The 21,832-nt window shown below is 48.9% G+C and overlaps 1 protein-coding gene across 11 annotated transcripts in view; it reads right to left on the reverse strand.

Annotated features, from left to right (window-relative positions):
* The window catches only part of MAP7D2 (MAP7 domain containing 2), a 138,894-nt gene that overhangs the window by 61,215 nt on the left and 55,847 nt on the right, over positions 1–21,832 (reverse strand). For 10 of the 11 annotated variants that reach the window (XM_002719945.6, XM_002719944.6, XM_008272430.5 and 7 more), the window contains 2 exons: positions 2,510–2,587; positions 924–1,087 (listed from right to left, as the gene is read on the reverse strand). In XM_002719945.6, coding sequence (XP_002719991.1) covers positions 924–1,087; positions 2,510–2,587 — 242 coding nt within the window. Of the gene's footprint in view, positions 1–923; positions 1,088–2,509; positions 2,588–20,853; positions 21,008–21,832 lie in introns of all 11 variants that reach the window. The other variant, XM_089324912.1, reaches the window with a different exon arrangement.

The following is a 21,832-nucleotide window of genomic DNA, read 5'->3' on the forward strand; positions in this document are numbered from 1 at the left end:
CAAGAAACTGCATTAAAATTTAAATACACCTGGGGCCGGCACTGTGGCGTAGCGGGTAAAGCCGCCGCCTGCGGTGCCTGCATCCCATATGGGCGCCGGTTCAAGTCCCAGCTGCTCCACTTCCCATCCAGCTCTCTGCTGTGGCCTGGGAAAGCAAGAGAAGATGGCCCAAGTCCTTGGGCCCCTGCACCCGCATGGGAGACCCAGAGGAAGCTCCTGGCTCCTGGCTTCAGATAAGCACAGTTCCAGCCACCGTGGCCAACTGGGAAGTAAACCAGTGGATGGAAAATCTCCCTCCCTCCCTCCCTCCCTCTCTCTCTCTCTCTCTCTCTCTCTTTGCCTCTGCTTCTCTGTAACTCTTTCAATAAATAAATAAATCTTTAAAAAAAAAATTTAAATACACCAGTACCTTTGTATCTGAAGATAGACTTATTTTCCAGTGGTGATTAACAGGATCATATTCTTCTCAACCTTCATAGCTCTTGTTCTGACCTTGTGTTTGCCCTGGAGGCACAGTCTGCTGGCCACCTCCAGGTCTACATCTACACCACCCAGTCCCTATTCATAATTCCCTATGAACCTTAATTTAGAGTAAAGGTTAGTCCCAAAAGGCTTTGGAGACCAACAAATGCAACCCCCTCACTTCAAAGACAAGCAAATCAAGGCCCAGAGAAGTCAATCAGTTTGCCCAAGGTTACAGGGCAAATTAGCACATGAGCTGAACACGTTAAGTCTCTGTTCCTATTACAGTGCTACTTCCAATTTACTGGATCATGCCGCTGAAAGAAGACATGGTAAGCCACTGGGGAGAAGGTGTGGGAGTCTTTCCCAAACCCCGGAGCCATGCAGGGTGCCCTGAGCACTAAACATGGTGTGAGCTGCGAGATGGCTAGAGTGGGGGTGAGGAGCGCCAGTGACCTCACCTCCTCCTCCCGGAGCTTCTGCTTCCTCTTCTCCTCCACAGCAGCCCTCTTCTGATCCTCCCGCTGGCGCTGCTCTTCCAATTTCCGCCATCGTTCCTCAATTTGTTTTTCATACTGGAGCTTGGCTCTTTTCTGTTTCTCCAGAATCTGTTGTTCCCGGGCAGCTGGAAAAGGAAAGCCAAAGAGATGTGCCACTATCAGAGCACCCCATGCTGTCTGGATTAAGATCAGAAACAAAGAACCAACAGTGGAGACCAAAAAGGAGCCTGGTAGGATCCTAGGATGCACTGATTAAGATAAAGGGCTCTGGCACCTCTGCTCCTAGCTGGGTAATCCTGGTCTTGTTAACTATATAATCCTTCTGTCTTGGTTTCCTACTCTACAAAGTTGAGACAGCCATGTCTGCTACATTACAGTGTTGTGAAGATTGAATAAGACAACACATGTAAAACACAGATTAAGTGCTCCCGTATATGGGAACCATGATGACTACTGCTATCATTAAGTCAAAACAATTGCTGGATTGAGGAATAATATTTGTAAGGGTATATCAATAACCGTGACTTCACCATGCACCAGACACTGATCCAGGCATGGTGGTAAAATCACTATTTTTCTCACAGTACCATGTGGTGAACACTCTACTTATCTGCCTATATCTTGCAGGAGGTAAGATAGGCTTTTTCAAACAGGGCGCCCTGCTCTCTTACAGAAATGGACATAAGTGTCAACTTTCTCAGTTCTCCAAAGGATGGCCTTTCTAGTGCCCAAGAGAGAGTCCAAGTGAGTGCACATGGTAGACTCCTGAGGGCACCACGATTTCCCTAGCTTAGGGTGTGGGGAGCAACTCGGACTAGACTAAGTTACTGGAATTAAGACTTATTCTATGCATCTGCTCTCCCACAATATGGCGCTGGGAGAGGAGAAAACAGCTTCTACGCAGCTGCCTCTTGCCAACTTGAGTGATGACCTCCAGGAGCTGATCCTGCTCCTGATTGGAGGAGAGCAGCGTACTCGGCGTGTGGGTAGCAGAGTTGGGATTGGCGGAAGAGGACTATAAAGGAGGAGAGAGACAACATGCACAAGGAACATCTAAGGGGAACACCTGTGCAGCCCCCGAGAGAGCCGGCCGGCGGTGTGCCGCTCCCCCGCGGAAGTGGGGAATGTGGCAGGGGGAACCGCCCTTCCACGGAGGTGGAAGGGACAGTAGCCAACCCGGGAAGAACCAGCAGCAAACCCGGGGAGGGCCGAGCAGACAAAAGAACAGCGCAGGGTCCTGTGTCGTTCCTCCACGAAGACGGGGAGCGACATTAGGGGAACCAACTGTGTCTTTTTCTTTGCCACCACATCCATGGTCACAAACATAGTGCCTAGAACACAGCAGAGGTTCAGAGCTTGCTAAGTGAGTGAAGAAACTGTTCTGAGAATTATGTGTTAAATATGGCATTTGCAGCATAGGACCACCTACTCTTCATATTCATCCAGCAATTATCCTAATTCTCTTCACATTCATTAATCTAAGGATCTTTAGAAAAGACACTGCCACATCTCAAATCTCTTGGACTTAAACAAAGCCCACAACTTACCCAGACATTTCTCTCTTTCTTCCCGTCTTTCTTTGGCTAATCTTTGTCTCTCATCTGATTTTAAAAATCCATCCATACCTACAAGAGAGAAAATATGATGATTTTTCTTTCTTTTCCCTACATGTTGAATGCAACAGGTAGCTGGGCAGGTACCCTAGGGCTGGCCGCAAGTACATGTCATCCATCATGAACACTTAATCTATAGGAAGTCCAGTCTAACACCTTCCATCACACATAGTCAGCAGCCAATAGCCCAGAGGCAGCAGCCAGGGCTCCATCCCTGCCAAGTTGTGCTGTAGTGGTTCCAAGACCAAACCCAGGGGACCAAGTGCTTTCTCTAATTCTCTGTCCCCTTTCCTAACCGTGCAAGGGTCAGAAAGCACAGAAAGGGATAGTGAAGTCTGACTATATAAAGATCCTCTCCAGGCTTCCCTCAGCTTGGTGCCCAGACCTGAGGCAGGACCACCTTGGGGAGCAGAGAGGCACACAAGTAGACAAAATTCTAAATATCAATTATACACAGATACAAAACATTTCACTTTCTGAAAGGAGGAAAATACAGATAGATACACAAAGGCTCTGAAGGTGAATACTGTGAAATTTAACACTGAAGTTTCCTCCAACATCAATCTTAGTATGCTAAAATCATGAAGAAGACAACCTTACTATGTGAAAATTGCAAAGAAGATAGCAATATAATATACTCCTGTTTATTATCAAATGTCTGCAACAAGTAAGATGGAACAGATGGCAACTTCCTCCGATGGCAACTTCCTCCAAAATATCCAGGAAATATCCTTGAAGTTCCACATCTCTACTGAACCACTGTGGGACTCTAAATGACCGTCAAAGATCAAATGGATTGGGCTGGTGCTATGGCCTAGTAGGCTGGGCCTCCGTCTGCGGTGCCAGCATCCCATGTGGGTGCCCGTTCATGTCCAACTGCTCCTCTTCGGATCCAACTCTCTGCTAATGGCCTGGGAAAGCAATGGAAGATGGCCCAACTGCTTGGGCCCCTGCACTCATGTGGGAGAACTGGAGGAAGCTCCTGGCTCCTGGCTTTGGATAGGACCAGCTCCGACAGTTGCAGCCATTTTGGGGAGTGAACCAGCAGATGGAAGACCTCTCTCTGTCTCTCCCTCTCTCTGTCTGTAACTCTACCTGTCAAATAAATAAAATCTTTAAAAAAATCAAATGTATCTTTATGTAGTTTTTTTTAAAAAAAGATTCATTTATATATTTGAAAGGCAGAGTTTCACAGTGGCAGAGGTAGAGACAGAGAGAGAAAAGAGAGGTCTTCCATCTGCTGGTTCACTCCCCAAATGGCCACAACGGCCAGAGCTGCACCAATACGAAGCCAGGAGCCAGGAACTTCTCCCAGGTTTCTTTTTTTTTTTTTTTTTTTTTTTTTGACAGGCAGAGTGGACAGTGAGAGAGAGAGAGACAGAGAGAAAGGTCTTCCTTTGCCGTTGGTTCACCCTCCAATGGCCGCCGCTGCAGCCGGCGCACCGCGCTGATCCGATGGCAGGAGCCAGGATCCAGGTGCTTTTCCTGGTCTCCCATGGGGTGCAGGGCCCAAGCACCTGGGCCATCCTCCACTGCACTCCCTGGCCATAGCAGAGAGCTGGCCTGGAAGAGGGGCAACCGGGACAGAATCCGGCGTCCCAACCGGGACTAGAACCCGGTGTGCCGGCGCCGCAAGGTGGAGGATTAGCCTATTGAGCCACGGCGCCGGCCCTCTCCCAGGTTTCTGATACCTGCACAGGGGCCCAAGGACTTGGGCCATCTTCTACTGCTTTCCCAGGCCACAGCAGAGAGCTGGATTAGAAGTGGAGCAGCCGGCGCCGCGGCTCACTAGGCTAATCCTCCGCCTTGCGGCACCGGCACACCGGGTTCTAGTCCCGGTTGGGGCACCGGATTCTGTCCCGGTTGCCCCTCTTCCAGGCCAGCTCTTTGCTGTGGCCAGGGAGTGCAGTGGAGGATGGCCCAAATACTTGGGCCCTGCACCCCATGGGAGACCAGGAGAAGCACCTGGCTCCTGCTTTCGGATCAGCGTAGTGTGCCCACCGGAGCGCGCTGGCCACGGCGGCCATTGGAGGGTGAACCAACGGCAAAGGAAGACCTTTCTCTCTGTCTCTCTCTCACTGTCCACTCTGCCTGTCCAAAAAAAAAAAGTGGAGCAGCTGGGACTCAAACCAGCACCTACAAGTGATGCTGGCACCACAGGCAGCAGCTTTAACCACTGCGCCACAGGCCAGCCCCTCTTCATGTAGTTTTAGGATTAGAGATAATTTACTGTGCTCTGTTATAATTGGTCATTCAAGAGGATTATCTACATAATGTATAAGCAAACTTCTCTGGAGAAATCAATTTTAGTGTAACACAATCAGATTCACTTTCCCTGCACCTGGGTTTTCCTCTTTGGAAGCATCTTCTGCTGACTTCACAGTGTGCCTTGCTGTCATAGCAACCTGCACTCCCTCTCCAGGGAGATTCATGCCATGTCCAGGAGAGGGGCCCAGAAATCTGGCCTACACTGTAAATAGTAGGAATGTGGAAGGGGAATGACATGACAAACACCAGATTGTCACAATTTCCCAGATGTCTCTCATTTTACAGCCAGGATTACATATAATGGATATTAAACCTCAAGAGAAAAGTACAAGAAAATCAACCTTTGGTGCCATTCTTCATATTTGTTTTTAGTCAACCATTAATAATTATGATGCTACCAACAATATGAATGTCATCAAGAATTTAAAGACCCCTGGTGCTGGGTTTGTGGCACAGCAGGTAAAGGTGCTGCCTGTGATGCCAGCATCCCATGTGGGTACCAGTTTGAATCTTGGCTGCTCAACTTATAATCCAGCTCTCTTCTAATGGCCTGGAGAAAACAGCAGAAGATGGATCAACTACTATGGCCCCTGCCACCCAAGTGGGAGATCCAGAAGAAGCTCCTAGCTCCTGGCTTTGGCCTAGCCCAGCCTTGGATGTTGTAGAAATCTTGGGAGTAAACGAACACACAGAAGGATGATCTCTCTTTCTCTCCGATCTCCCCCTCCCCTGCCACTGTATAACTCTTTCAGATAAATAAATCTTAAAAAAAAAAAAGGCATGGGCATGTGTGGCAGCACTGTGGTGTAATAGGCTAAGCCTCTGCCTGTGGTGCTAGCATCCCTTATGGGCGCCAGTTCATGTCCTGGCTGCCCCTCTTCTGATCCAGTTCTCTGCTTACGGCCTGGGAAAGCAGTGGACGATGGCTCAACTGCACGGGCCCCTGCACCCACGAGAGACCAGGAGGAAGCTCCTGGTTCTTGGCTTAGGATAAGCTCAGCTCTAGCCATTGTGGCCATTTGGTAAGTGAACCAGCAGATGGAAGACCTCTGTCTCTCCTTTGCTCTGTCTGTAACTCTATCTTTCAAATAAATACAGAAAATCTTAAAAAAAAAAAAAAAAAGAATTTAAAGACCCAAGAACTCAGCTCATTGTAGGTCACCCACAATCTGACTCTAAACCTTCTTTCCAACTTGACCACAGCACTGCCTTTTCTCCCACACACCTACTGGCTCATATCACTCCTTCCTAAACCCCACAATTCCCCCATACCCATTCTGCTTTCCAAAAGAGTTGCCACTCTGAAACTCTGCCTCCCCTAAGGGGATCTAGAATGTGTGGCTGACACATTTCTGTATCTGCCTGAGAGCTCCAGCCACTGGCCCTCACATGGTGGCCCCAAGGTACACACAATGCTCAAAGACAGGCACAAAGTCAGTGGAAGGGGAGCCTGGACTGAAGACTAGGTTTCTCTTTTCTAGTATCTACTAGTTTTAGTATCTACTTCAAGTCTGATTAGTAAGAATTATCTCTGTGTGAAAAGCTACAAAGAGGGGCTGATGCTATGGTGTAGTAGGTTAAAGCCTTCATCTGTGGCACCAGCATCCCATATGGACACCAGTTTGAGTCCCGGCTGCTTCACTTCCAATCCAGCTCTTTGCTGTGGCCTCGGAAAGCAGTAGAAGATGGCCCAAGTCCTTGGGTGCCTGCACTCACATGGGTGACCCGGAAGAAACAACTGGCTCCTGCTTTCGTATTGGCCCAGCTCCAGTCATTGTGGCCATTTGGGGAGTGAGCCAGTGCACAAAAGACCTCTATGTCTCTCCCTCCCTCTGTCTGAAACTCTGCCTCTTAAATAAATAAATCTTATAGAAAGAAAGAAAGAAAAGCCTAGGACATCTGGACGGATGCTGCCATCAACACCAAAATGAACTTGCCCATCCAAGTAGGACCTCAACTTGCTCTGTATTGCCCACGTACCCTCTAGACATTAATAGGCTCACTCCATAATGAAGGTAAGCTTGAGAACTGCTGAGAATGTTCTTCAAGCAGGAAAAAGAAAAGCAGAGAAAAAAATAGTCGAGCACAATTGAAACTGCCACAGCCGGCGCCACGGCTCAGTAGGCTAATCCTCCGCCTTGCAGTGCCAGCACACCGGGTTCTAGTCCCGGTCGGGGCACCAGATTCTGTCCCGGTTGCCCCTCTTCCAGGCCAGCTCTCTGCTGTGGCCAGGGAGTGCAGTGGAGGATGGCCCAGGTACTTGGGCCCTGCACCCCATGGGAGACCAGGAGAAGCACCTGGCTCCTGCCATCGGATCAGCGCGATGCACCGGCCGCAGCGGCCATTGGAGGGTAAACCAACGGCAAAGGAAGACCTTTCTCTCTCTCACTGTCCACTCTGCCTGTCAGAAAAAAAAAAGAGAGAGAGAGAAAGAAAAAATAAAAAAAGAAACTGCCACACTACCTTGATGTCTTTTTTTTTTTTTTTTAAGAGTTGGGGCTTGGCCAGGCTGAAGCCAAGAGCCAGGAGCTTCTTCCAGGTCTCTCACGTGGATAACAGGGGCCCAGGCACTTGGTCCATCTTCCACTGCTTTCCCAGGCCATCAGCATAGAGATGGATTGGAAGAGGAACAGCTGGGACATGAACCAGCGCCCATATGGGATGCCAGCATTTCAGGCAGCTTTACCTGCTAAGCTACAATGCTGGCTCCTACCTAATGGATTACAAGAGTAGGCTGCTTATTCCACAGATATGCATGATTTCAGGTTGCCCCCTTGTGGCAAATGGAAGAGTCACACCTTCAAATCATTTCCAGAAAATCCTTACCATCAGCGCTAGGGATGACACAGGCACTACCTGTAATGCCAGCATCCCATATGGACACCGGTTCTAGTCCTGGCTGCTCCACTTACAATCCAGCTCTCTGCTAATGGCCTGGGAAAAGCAGCAGCAGATGGCTCAAGTTCTAGAGCCCCTGCCACCGATGAGGGAGACCTGGATGAAGCTTCTGGCTCCTGGCTTCAGCTCAAACATGTCATCATCAGTAGCATAACAATAGGAGGTAACAATCAAGTAGTTATTATGGCTCAGCTCAACTACCCTATGATGACAGAGGTACTAATATGATCCTTATCTTAGATAAATAGTCACAGGAACACAGGCACAAAGAGATTAACTTGTCTTATGTTACTCTGTGAGAAAGTAGAAAAGCCAGATGCCAAGATAAGAACCTGAGTCTAGAACCTACATTCTTTAAAAAATATATATATATATATATATATACACTCTTAACTGCTGCTTTCCTTTGGATATTCTCCATCAAAGCAAGAAATGTAACACTGTTTTATTTGTGTTATAACCCCATAGTACACACAGGGAACAAATTCCATCCTGGTCCTAAGAAGGAGACTGCAGGAGCAAGCATTTGGCACTGTGGTTGATATGCATGCATCAGAGGCCATCATTGTGACATAACAGGTTAAGCCACTGCTTGCAATGCTGGCATCCCATAGCAAAGAGATAGTTTGAGTCCTGGCTGCTCTTCTTCTCATCTGTCTTCCTGTTAATGTGCCTGGGAAGGCAATAGAAGATGGTCCAAGTACTTAGCCCCTGCCACTCACATAGGAAGTCAATATGTAGTTCTTGCCTCCTGGCTTCAGCCTGGTCTAGCCCTGGATGTTGCATGTATTTGGGGAGAGTGAACCAGTGGAAAGAAGATCTATCAAATAAATAAATAAATCTTAAACAAAAAGAAGCAGCAGCCTGCATCCCCTGTCAGAGTGCTTGGGTTTGAGTGCTAGCTCTGCTTCTAAGCCCAACTTCCTGTCAATGTACACCCTGAGAGGCAGAAGGTTATGGCTCAAGCGATTAGGTCCCTGCCACCCCCAAAGGAGACCCAGACTGAGTTCTGGACTTCAGGCTTTGGCCTGATTCAGCCCTAGATGTTGCAGGTATTTGAGGGAGTGAACCAGTAGAGAGAAGTTTTCTCTCTCCCTTTCAAATAAAATGAAAATAAACAAATAACTTTTTTAAAAAGGAGCCTGCAAACCTGGAAAGCAGAAGTACAAGTCTAACTCATGAGGTAAGCATCAAGTAAGCAGTACTGTGACCTAAGCACTGGCCCAGCTGGGCACAGACGCCAGGAACTTCCCAGGCAGGCTAACTATTGTTCTTCCTCAAACTGATGCTCAATGACTGTTTGAGAGAGGCTGATGTTCTGTCGTGAAGAACAGTGCCAGAGGACCCTGGGGAAAACTACAGGCCTCCTCTTGCTTATGCCAAGCAATTCAGCTTTGCCCCACTGAGAAGGGTCAAGAGACTTGAACAACCCAACATGAGTAACCACGAATCTCAGTGCTGTCCATTCGTCAGCCGTGAGCCACACAAGACTATGTAAAGTGATCAAGATTACATACAATTAGCAGTTGAGTTCCTCAGTCACGTAAGGTACATTTCAGGCCCTTAGCCACATGGGGCGGGTGGCTACCATACTGCACAATGTTGACTGAGAAGTTGGCAGCTCACTCACATGACTTTTTCCCTTCACATTTGGCTGCTCTGGGGAAGATGTGAACAAAGAAGATCACAGAGTTCAATCAGGATTAAGTTTTGCTGTGTGCCTAAAGCTGAGGTAGGGCTTCCTCCTTTATTCCTTATAGAAACTGCCTCTCATGCTGAACTGTCAAGCTAACATTCCAAGTATGCCCATTCCAAGAAGGGCCAAATACTTAAATCACATTTCCAGCTTTTACCTTCTGATTCTTGATGACCTCTGGAGGTTACAGAGAGGCTCCTGGCTCATTTGGAGGCACAGAAGGTTGGAGTTAAAAAAAGGACAGCCCCTATTTGTTAGGGGACATTAACTTGATTAGTTACTGCCAATTACCACAACATAGACTGACTTATACCAGAGGAAGTGAGGCAGACTATCACGAACACTAACACCAGGAGGCAACCTCTAAGATACAGTATACTCCAGCATTAATGCTGAATTTGGTTCCAAAGGAAGCCTTCTTTCTGTATAGCCTGAAATTCCAAAGAGTTTAGTTTTCCTACCCAATCATTTTTGTCTCATATGCTCTCTTTTTAAACCATGGACCCAATTTTGTCTTTGAACCTGGCAACCAGTGGAGAATAGATTCATGCTTGCAGGGGTCAAGGGGACAGGAGAGACAGAGAACAGATCTATTTTTTTTTTCAGATTTATATTACTTGTTTTCAATTGAAGCACAGACAGAAGGATAGAAAAAGAGAGCTATTCCATCTGCTGGTTCACTCCCCAAAGACCCACAATCGCTAGGGCTGGGCTGGGCCAAAGCTAAGAGCCAGGAACTCAACAGAGGTGTCGTACATGGGTGGCAGTGACCCAAGTAGTTGAACTACTCTATGCTGCCTTCCAAGGTAAGTATTAGCAGGAAACTGGAATCAACACAGAGCTGGGACTTGAATCGAAGTACTCCTGGGATAAGGGTGGCTGAGGGTATCCCAAGTAGCACCTTAACTGTACCAAAGGCTGCCCCCTCTCTAATATTTTTTTTTGGACAGGCAGAGTGGACAGTGAGAGAGAGACAGAGAGAAAGGTCTTTGTGGGGAGCAACTCGGACTAGACTAAGTTACTGGAATTAAGACTTATTCTATGCATCTGCTCTCCCACAATATGGTGCTGGGAGAGGAGTAAACAACTTTTACACAGCTGCCTCCAGTTCAACCAATAACCTGCAGGAGCTGATCTTGCTCCTGATTGGAGGAGAGCAGCGTACTCGGCGTGTGGGTAGCAGAGTTGGGATTGGTGGAAGAGGACTATAAAGGAGGAGAGAGACAACATGCACCAGGAACATCTAAAGGGAACATCCTGATAACATCTGAGCAGCCCCCGAGAGAGCCGGCCGGCGGTGTGCCGCTCCCCCGCGGAAGTGGGGAAAGTGGCAGGGGGAACTGCCCTTCCACGGAGGTGGAAGGGATCGGTAGCCAACCCGGGAAGAACCAGCAGCAAACCCGGGGAGGGCCGAGCAGACAAAAGAACACGCAGGGTCCTGTGTCGTTCCTCCGTGAATGGGGGAGCAACAGGTCTTCCTTTTGCCATTGGTTCAACCTCCAATGGCTGCCACGGCCGACACACCGCGCCGATCCAAAGCCAGGAGCCAGGTGCCAGGTGCTTATTCTGGTCTCCCATGGGGTGCAGGGCCCAAGCACTTGGGCCATCCTCCACTGCACTCCCAGGCCACAGCAGAGAGCTGGCCTGGAAGAGGGGCAACCGGGACAGAATCCGGTGCCCCAACTGGGACTAGAACCCAGTGTGCCGGCGCTGCAGGCAGAGGATTAGCCTATTGAGCCGCGGTGCCAGCTCCCCTCTCTAATATTTCTTATAGGTACATGTGAATTGACAATGACTTCAAAATAGAAAATTATTAAAAACCCCTCCGGGGTAGATATTTGGCCTAGCAATTACAACACCCTTTGGGATGCGTGCATCCCTTATCCTAGTGCTAGGGTATTAATCTCAGTTCCAGTTCCCAATTCCAGCTTCCTGCTAACATGTATCATGGAGGCAGCTGGTGATAACTCAGACAACTGGGTTCCTGCCACCCACATGAGACACCAGGATTGAGTTGCTGGCTCCCTGCTTTAGCCTCAGGCTCAGACCCAGAGCCAGTCATCGCAGGCATCTGGGGAGTGAACGAATGGGTGGGAGCGCTCTGCTTGATATTCTCTTTCTTCCTCTCTCTCTCTCTCTCCCCCTTTCCCCACCCCCCCACCCCCAGCCTCCATCAACTTAAAAAACAAAAAAAGCCAGGATCAAGTGTGAAACCCTGGGAGCTCGCTTTCTCCCTTTCTCCCTCCCTCCCCCCCTCCATCAACTGAAAAAAAAAAAAGCCAGGATCAAGTGTGAAACCCTGGGAGGACCTGAAGACAAACAGCAGGGCACACTGTCACAAAAGTTCCCTACCCAGGAAAAGGACCTGGGAAGCCATGTCAGAGCCACACCTGTACCACAACTGGCACAATAATGCCTTCCAGGGAAAAAAATCAGATGAATGTTCACCTCTGAAGTAGAGGGTTTTTTTCCTGGGCAATTCATTTCTATAGGAAATTGAAAACAGGGATACTGAGAAGGCAAAAAACATTTTATGTTAACAGAATAGCATAATATCTCATACTTCTGCTGAGTTGCTCTTGTTGGAATTCCTGTTTATACTTGGGCTACATTTTTTAAATTAATTTTTAAATGAATTTTATTATACTGAAGCTTTCTCCTATTAGAATATTAATGAGCTGGGGCTGGTGCTGTGGAGTAGTAGGTAGAACTGCTGCCTAGAATGCCCATATCCCATATGGGCGCATATGCCCGCAGAGTCGAGAATGAAGAGCTCCACGCTGTCGCCCGTGTCGGGAACTGGCACCGTCTTCACCACCAAGTCCACCCCCGTCGTCAGGGTGTAGTTCTTCTGGAAGTGGGCCCCGCCACTGCGGAGGGTCTGGGCCAGCACGGTCTTGCCCACCGCGGGGTCTCCAGCCATAGTCTGGGCTCTGCACTCCCACTCTCAGCCCAGGGCCAGCTCCGTCCAGTGCCCCAGTCCAAGTCCAAAGCCTGCCAGGCTTTATCTGCCAGGCAAAGCCCGGTGTCCTGTCTGTCCGTCCCCGGGTGACCGAGGTGCGTCCTCCCTGGAGGCACCGTCACCGTCCCCCACGTCCCAAGAAGCAGCACGTCACAGCACCTCAGGGCGCAGACTCACGACCGATTCCGTCACTTGCTAGCTGTGTGACTGTGGGTCAGCCCCTTAGCCCCTCTGTGCCTCAGCGGCCACAGCCATCCAACGGGCCAGCAGTAACACCCGCTTCCTCAAATTGCTGGGAGGATTCCGTGAGTTAAAATGCACATTTTTTTGGGGGGGGGGGGGTTCTCTGCTCCCTTTATTGAAAGCTGTTGGGATGCTCTGGCAGCGCAGGAGGCGAGTCCACCGTTCTCGTGCCTTCCACGGAGCAGAGCCCGCTGCGGGGTGCCCGGCAGCACTGCCCGGCCGGCTGCACCGTCCGCCCAGCCCTCACACCAACGCCCGGAAGGTCTCCACCTTCTCCCGGTACAGGCGGTGGAACTGCTGGGCCAGGCAGTGGAACGGGGCCTCGTAGTTCTCCTGCTCCTTCACGGAGGTCTCCAGACACTCCAGGCCTTGGCTCAGTGCCCACGCCTGGGCCTGGGCGGGGTCCACGGCTCGTCTGCTGGCCAGGTCTGTCTTATTCCCCACCAACACACCTGGGAGGGAGACGCCAGGGGCCAGGGAGCGTGCCTTCTCCAGCCACCGGCCGCAGCTGTTGAACCACTGCTCGCTGGTCACATCATACACCAGGCATAGGACGTCAGGACTCTCCCACAGCTTATCCAGCATGTCCGAGAACAGCTCCTTGCCCTTTTTTTTTTTTTTTTTAGCTCCAGTGATGTTTATCACTAAGCCTGAGCAGGAGTAACATCAGACAAAAACAGCAGCAGCCTCTGGCTTCACAGAGCCTTTGTACAAGTCTTCTTTGCTTTTCTGTCCACGCCAGGGCAACTGGTGCAGGCAGCCCTGGCCACCCCAAAGTTTTCAAGGGAAGCCAGCTGCATTTAACTTTAAAAGTTAAACGTTACTAATTTGAAAATAATCTTCCCAGTCACACTCACGTGTGTGCAACTGCAATGTCCAGAGAAAAGGCAGGAAACCAATGGTGAAGAGTTTCATCCAGTAGGAAGTGCAATGAGAGCCATGCACCTCATCTGGGGCGCCCTCCCCTGCTCCCACACTCAACCCCCAGGCTTTGAACACTGACTTTTTGTCATCCAGCAATGATGCCGTTTGTAACTATGATGATATTTCTAAGCATATGGAGATTACTATTTCTCAACTTTGGCTACATACGGGAAGATTTTCTTTAAAAGAATACAGATATCTGGGTCTTCCTTCAGATTCTGGTCTCTTCAGTCACAGGTATGGCCTAGGCCTTGGTGCTTTAAAAGTGCCCCATGGAATTCTAATGGATAGGCCTGAGAACTGTCCTGGAGCCAGCATTGTGATATAGAGGGTAAATCTACTACATGAAGTGCCAACATCCCATATTGGTGCCAGTTCGAATCCCCGCTGCTACACTTCCAATCCAGCACCCTGCTAATGTGCCTGGAAAGCAACGGAAGATGGCCCAAGTCCCTGGGCCCCTGCACCCACCTTGGAGACCCAAATAAAGCTCCTGACTTAGGCCTGGCCCAGTCCCTGCTATGGTAGCCATTTGGGAAGTGAACCAGCAGATGGTAGGTCTCTGTCTCTCCCTCTCTCTGCAACTTTTTCAAATAAAATATATAAATCTTTTTTAATAAAAAACTGTCCCAGTCCACTGCTCCACACACTTGAGTGTGCAATACAACTACAAAGAGGGCTTGTGAAAACAGACTTCTGAACATCACCCACAGTTTCTGACAGAATGAGTGTGGGACAAGACAGAAAATCTACCTTTTTTTTTTTTTTTTTTTTGACAGGCAGAGTGGACAGTGAGAGAGAGAGACAGAGAGAAGGGTCTTCCTTTGCCGCTGGTTCACCCTCCAATGGCCGCTGCGGCCGGCGCACTGCGGCCGGCGCACCACGCTGATCCGATGGCAGGAGCCAGGAGCCAGGTGCTTCTCCTGGTCTCCCATGGGGTGCAGGGCCCAAGCACCTGGGCCATCCTCCACTGCACTCCCTGGCCACAGCAGAGAGCTGGCCTGGAAGAGGGGCAACCGGGACAGAATCCGACGCCCCGACCGGGACTAGAACCCGGTGTGCCGGCGCCGCTAGGCAGAGGATTAGCCTAGTGAGCCGCGGCGCCGGCCCTCTACCTTTCTTTTTTAAAAAAAATATTTATTGAGCCGGCGCCGTGGCTCAATAGGCTAATCCTCCACCTTGCGGCGCCGGCACACCGGGTTCGAGTCCCGGTTGGGGCGCCGGATTCTGTCCCGGTTGCCCCTCTTCCAGGCCAGCTCTCTGCTATGGCCAGGGAGTGCAGTGGAGGATGGCCCAGGTGCTTGGGCCCTGCACCCCATGGGAGACCAGGAAAAGCACCTGGCTCCTGGCTCCTGCCAGGATCAGCGCGGTGCGCCGGCTGCAGCGGCGGCCATTGGAGGGTGAACCAACGGCAAAAAAGGAAGACCTTTCTCTCTGTCTCTCTCTCTCACTGTCCACTCTGCCTGTCAAAAAAAAAAAAAAAAATTTATTTATTTATTTGAAAGTCAGAGTTACACAGAGAGAGGAGAGGCAGAGAGAGAGAGAGGTCTTCCATCCGCTGGTTCACTCCTCAATTGGCTACAATGGCTGGAGCTGCACAGATCCGAAGCCAGGAGCCAGGAGCTTCTTTCGTGTCTCCCATGTGGAGACCATGTGGAGGCCATAGAAGAGAGCTGGATTGGAAGTGGAGCAGCAGGGTCTCGAACCGGTGCCCATTATGGGGCCGGTGCCAAGGCTCACTTGGTTAATCCTCCACCTGCAGCACCGGCATCTCATATAGGTGCCGGGTTCTAGTCCCGGTTGCTCCTCTTCCAGTCCAACTCTCTGCTGTGGCCCAGGAAGGCAGTGGAGGATGGCCCAAGTGCTTGGGCCCCTGCACCCACATGGGAGACCAGGAAGAAGCACCTAGCTTCTGGCTTCAGATTGGCACAGTGCCAGCCGTAGCGGCCATTTGGGGAGTGAACCAACAGAAGGAAAACCTTTATCTCTGTCTCTCTCTCTCATTGTCTATAACTCTACCTGTCAATTAAAAAAAATAAAAAAGGAAGTGGAGCAGCCGGGTCTCAAACTGGCACCCACATGGGATGCCAGTGCTTCAGGCCAAGGCATTAACCTGCTGTGCAACAGTGCTGGCCCCTACCTTTCTTTTTTTAAAGATTCATTTATTTATTTGAAAGGCAGAGTTATAGGGATAGAGGCAGAAAGAGAGAAAGAGAGGTCTTTGATCTGCTGGTTCACTCCCGAAATGGCCACCAACAGCTGGATCTGGGGCAATCCAAAGTCAAGAGCCAGGAGTTTCTCTCAGGTCTCCCATGTGGGTATGGGGGCCCACAGACTTACATTATCCTCTTTTGTTTTCCCAGGCCATGGCAGAGAGCAGGACCAGAAGCAGAGCAGCCGGGACTCAAACCAGCACCCCTATGGGATGCTGACACTGCAGGCGGCGGCTTTACCCGCTCCTCCACAGGGCCACCCCGAAAATCTGCTTTTCTAACAAGCTAGCATGTGAGGCTGATGCTCTTGATCCAGGGCCTATACCTGGCTGACAAGTGTTTTAGCCCTCATTGATTCTAGAGAACAAGCCCCTTCTCCCACAGCTCCTCTCTGTATGTCAGAGCCTAACAGCGAGGGTCTCCAAACCTGTCTGCAGAAGGAATGATCAACCAACCTCCTGCCCATACTCAGTCACAGTGTTTCCTGCCCCACATGCTACAGTCAGGGTCTGTTCATTTGACCCTTGCCCTCTAAGCTCTTGCCTTATCTCTCAATCTCTAGCACAAATGAATTGCCCACTAAGTTCCATCAGCACTCTGTCACTCAGGCCTTCTTCCTCTTCATTTCACACTGAGGTCCTTTCTCTCTGGTTCGTGGTCTTCAAATACAGAGAATGCCATGCTCCATGAGCTCGCTCTGCTCACCCTCCTATAGAGCTCACTGATCAATCAGGACAAAAGCTTCTTAAGGGCAGGGCCTACGTCCCATTTCTTCTTGGAGTCCCTAAAAGTCCTGGCAATGTATTATATATACAGTAAGCACTCCACAAACGCCGAGTTCAAGAAGGAGTGACAGTAACACATATTGAGCATCTACTATGTACGAGGCCCAAAGTTAAGTATTCAGACACATTTCCTTATTTCCCACAATCCTGTGACAAGGACTATCACCCCACTGCATGTGTATAACCCCATCCCCTTATTTCAATCTTTGAAGCTTCAGTTTTCCATATTTAAAAGAAGGATAACAGTGCTGCTCTCAAACACTAGCTCTCGGGCCTACCCTCTGGAATGCCTCACTATGCTGTGAGAAGGCCTCATGCCACAGGTCCTGTGGGATTGCAGCTCTGGGAGAACAGCTTCCCTTAGCAGCCAAAGCTGAGTTCTGAGCCAACAGCTACCACCATGGTCCAACTCCCACTGCCACCTCAGGACAGACCCCAGTGAGACTTACCCCGCGAAGTGCAGGCAACACACAGAACCCTGAGAAAGAATGTGGTACTGCACACTGCTGAACCAGGGGTAGTCTGTTACACAGCAGCATGACCAGAAGGCCTGTCAACTGATGAACCTTTTCTTGTTTTAAAGATTTACTTATTTGAAAGGTAGAGTTAGAGAAATAGAGAGAGAAATATTCTATGTGCTGGTTCATCATAATAAAATCAGGGCTTCCTCATACCAATGTGCAATACACAAAAAAAGAAAACTCTAGGAAGTCAATCTAATATATTATTGATCCTTTGAAAATCCCGAATCTCAGAATTCCAGGAAGAGCACTCAGGAGCTCGTTCAGCCAGAGAGATGAGTTTGCTCCATCTCTCTCCCCATCAGAAAGAGAACTCCAGAGGCTAGCATTGTGGCATAGCCAGTAAAGCAGCCACTTGCAGTGCCAGTATCCCACGCAGGCACTGGTTTGTGTCTGTCCTGGCTGCTCCACTTCCAATTCAGCTTCCTGCAACTGGCCTGGGAAAAGCAGAACATGGCCCAGCTGCTTAGGCACCCACATAGGAGACCCAGAAGAAGCTCCGGCTCCTGGCTTTGGTTTGGCACAGCCCCAGCCACTGTGGCCATCTGGGGAGTGAACCAGCAGATGAAAGATCTCTCTCTGTGTCTCTCCCTCCCTCTATGTAACTCTTTCAAATAAATAAATAAATCTTTTTCAAGAAAAGGGAACTCCACCTTTATCTTCTTGGGTTCTTCCACTATGCCCATCTAGGAAGGGGAATCATTCTTGGGCTTTTACTATGCAAAAGGATAATGTGGATAGAAAGTTTCAGGACAGCAAGACGTGAATCAGCTTAAGCAATTGCTGCATGGGTGGAGGAGAGAAGGAAGTATCTATTTGGGATATTTATTTTAGAAACAAACACCAAGACAGAAACTAACCTTAGGAGACTCAGGGTTATAAAGAACTGCAAGTAGCCATGCAGTCCATTGTCTGTCTCTGAAAAGGGTAGAAACAGATGGCTTCCACTTGAAATTTGTAATTCAGACTTAAAAAAAAAAACTGTGTTTCAGAAGGTGTCATTTTTCTTTTACCATAGGTTAATAACTCTCCTGATAATTTTTTCTTGGGGTTAGATTCTTTTTTTTTTTTTTTTTTTTGACAGGCAGAGTGGACAGTGAGAGAGAGAGACAGAGAGAAAGGTCTTCCTTTGCCGTTGGTTCACCCTCCAATGGCCGCCGCGGCCGGCGCACCGCGCTGATCCAAAGCCAGGAGCCAGGTACTTATCCTGGTCTCCCATGGGGTACAGGGCCCAAGCACTTGGGCCATCCTCCACTGCACTCCTGGGCCACAGCAGAGAGCTGGCCTGGAAGAGGGGCAACCGGGACAGAATCTGGAGCCCCAACCGGGACTAGAACCCAGTGTGCCGGCGCCGCAGGTGGAGCATTAGCCTAGTGAGCCGCGGCGCCGGCCTCTTGGGGGTAGATTCTGAACCAGCTATTCTAAAGCTTAAACAAACATCAGAAACCCTTGGAGATCTTATTTAAAATAGATCCTGAGTGAAATAAGCCAGCCACAGAAAAACAAATATTGTCATGTTCTCCCTTTTATGTGGAAGCTAAAATTTAAACAGAAAAAAAGAATCAAAAACAAAAACAGAGAAATGCTTGTGTGTATCAGCATTGTTGCAAATTTAGGTATGTCAAACTCTGCTTTTTCTTTGTCAAGCCAATGTTTAAGAATGAGACATTACTACAGTTTTGGTGATATGTGACTATTTTGCAATTTAATATATATGAATGAAAGCCATATTTTCATTTGATTCCTATTTATAGCCTTTGCCTATATTCCCAATGAACTAAGGCCTTTCTACTTTTTACTTGTTGAACTCTCTATTTAGTGGAGCATGAAGCCTTTGACTATAATATAAATTAAAAATGTTACCTCAAAAAATTAAAAAAGAATGGAAGGAAGGAAGGAGAACAGAATGACAGACATCATTATATATATATATTTTTTTTTTGGACAGACAGAGTGGACAGTGAGAGAGAGAGACAGAGAGAAAGGTCTTCCTTTGCCGTTGGTTCACCTCCAATGGCTGCTACGGCCGGCGCGCTGCAATCAGCGCATCGCGCTGATCCGAAGCCAGGAGCCAGGTGCTTCTCCTGGTCTCCCATGCGGGTGCAGGGCCCAAGCACTTGGGCCATCCTCCACTGCACTCCCTGGCCACAGCAGAGAGCTGGCCTGGAAGAGGGGCAACCAGGACAGAATCCGGCGCCCCAACTGGGACTAGAACCCAGTGTGCTGGTGCCGCAGGACAAGGATTAGCCTAGTGAGCCGCAGCGCCAGCCTCATTATATTCTTTTATTTTTTATTTATTTATTTATTTTTTGGACATGCAGAGTTAGACATTGAGAGAGAGAGAGACAAAGATCTTCCTTCTGTTGGTTCACCCCCCAAATGGCTGCTACAGCCAGAGCTACGCCAATCTGAAGACAGGAGCCAGGTGCTTCCTCCTGGTCTCCCAAGCGGGTGCAGGGCCCAAGGACCTGGGCCATCCTCCACTGCCTTTCTGGGTCACAGTAGAGAGCTGGACTGGAAGAGGAGCAGCCGGGACAGAATCCGGTGCCCCAACTGGGACTAGAACCTGGTGTGCTGGCACCGCAGGCAGAGGATTAGCCTAGTAAGCTGCGGTGCTGGCCCAACTATTTCTCATTATAGGATAGGAAGACTTAATATTGTTTTTTATTTATTTATTTTTTAAAAAATTTTGACAGGCAGAGTTAGACAGTGAGAGAGAAACAGAGAGAGAGTTGAAGACAGTGAGAGAGAGACAGAGAGAAAGGTCTTCCTTCTGTTGGTTCACTCCCCAAATGGCAGCTACGGCCAGCGCTGCGCCAATCCGAAGCCAGGAGCCAGGTGCTTCTCCTGGTCTCCCATGTGGGTGTAGGGACCCAAGCACTTGGGCCATCCTCCGCTGCCCTCTCGGGCCACAGCAGAGAGCTGGACTGGAAGAGGAGCAACCAGGACAGAATCCGGCACCCTGACCGGGACTAGAACCCGGGGTGCCGGCGCCGGAGGTGGAGGATTAGCCTAGTGAGCCTATATTCTTATAACTGTATTTATGAAGTACATTGATTTTGTTCTCTTTGTATTAATGTTACATTAACGTGAGAATTTATGAGAATTATATTGTAGTAATCATTCATTTGCTGTGACCCAGGGACTCTAATGTATTAAAAAATTCCCTAAATAAATTTTTAAAAAGATGAAAACCAAAAAAGAGAGAAAAACAGACACCAGGGGGGCAGACATTTAGCCAAGAGGTTAAGGCTTTACTGGAGATGCCTGCATCCTATGTTGAAATGTTTGGGTTTGAGTCCCAGCTCCATTCCCAATTCTAGCCTCCTGCTAATGTGTACCCTGGGAAACAACGGGTGGTGAGTATTTAGGACCCTGCCACCCACGTGAAGACCCAGAATGAGTTCTGAGCTCCTGGCTTAGGCTTGGCCTAGCCAGGCTGTTGTGGGCATTTGGGGAATGAACCAGCTGCTTTAAGATCTTGGTCTGTTTGCCTGTGTCACAGTCTGTCTCTCAAATAAATAAAAAATAAAACAAAAGCCCAAAACCATATACTGGACTCTACCCCCAAGAGTTTCTGATTTAGCAGTTTTGAGGTGGGGCTTGAGACTTTTTATTTCTAAATATCGAGGTAATGCTGATACTGCTGATCTGGGGACCATACTTTGAGAACCATTAATCTATTTGTCACCTATTATATTTGCTTAAATTCTCTTTGATTTTGAGAAAAAGGCACTATCACCACTCAATTCATTACTTCCAACATACCTCTTTTCAGGAAAGATGTCATAATTTGTACTTTTGAATGAAGTAGGACTGGAATTTGCAGTTGAGTTCAGTAGTTACTGATTACTAAAACAAAGGTGTAGACTGAGGTATCAAAATGCATTTTTGTGAACATGAATACAGATGTCAAAAAGCCCTGGAAAACAAATAATTGGAGAAATAGGGAAGTACTTTAAGAAAATACATTTCAACAGGCATTTGGCACAGCAGTTAAGATGCCTCTTGAGATGCCCACATCCCATAATAGAGTGCCTGGTTTGAGTCCCAGCTCCTCCGCTTCTGATCCAGCTCCCCGCTAATGTACACTCTGGGAGGCAGCCGGTGATGGTTCAAGTATCTGGCCCCCTGCTACCAATGTGGAAGACTCAGATGGAGTTCTATGTTCCTGGCTTCTGCCTGGCTCAGCCCTGGTTGTTACAGGCACTTGGGGGGTAAACCAAAAGATGGGAGATTTCTGTTTGTCTGCCTTCCAAGTAAAATGGAAATAAATTTTTAATGATATAATATTAATTTTTAAAAATATATATATACAAATCAGAATAGGCATTTGGAGTAGCAGTTAAGATGCCACTTGGGGCTGGCGCCACAGCTCAATAGGCTAATCCTTAGCCTGCAACGCTGGCACACCGGGTTCTAGTCCCGGTCTGGGTGCCGGATTCTGTCCCAGTTGCCCTTCTTCCAGTCCAGCTCTCTGCTATGGCCCGGGAGTGCAGTGGAGGATGGCCCAAGTGCTTGGGCCCTGCACCTGCATGGGAGACCAGGAGAAGCACCTGGCTCCTGGCTTCGGATCAGCGCAATGTGCCGGCTGCAGCGTGCCGGCCGCGGCAGCCATTGGAAGGTGAACCAACGGCAAAAGGAAGACCTTTCTCTCTCTCTCTCTCTCTCACTGTCCACTCTGCCTGTCAAAAATAATAAAAAAAAATTTAAAAAAAAAGATGCCACTTGGGACATCCACAACTCA

This window comes from Oryctolagus cuniculus, chromosome X (genome assembly GCF_051225735.1).
Source record: "Oryctolagus cuniculus isolate XC-2025 breed Fujian yellow rabbit chromosome X, ASM5122573v1, whole genome shotgun sequence".
Classification (NCBI taxonomy): Eukaryota; Metazoa; Chordata; class Mammalia; order Lagomorpha; family Leporidae; genus Oryctolagus; species Oryctolagus cuniculus.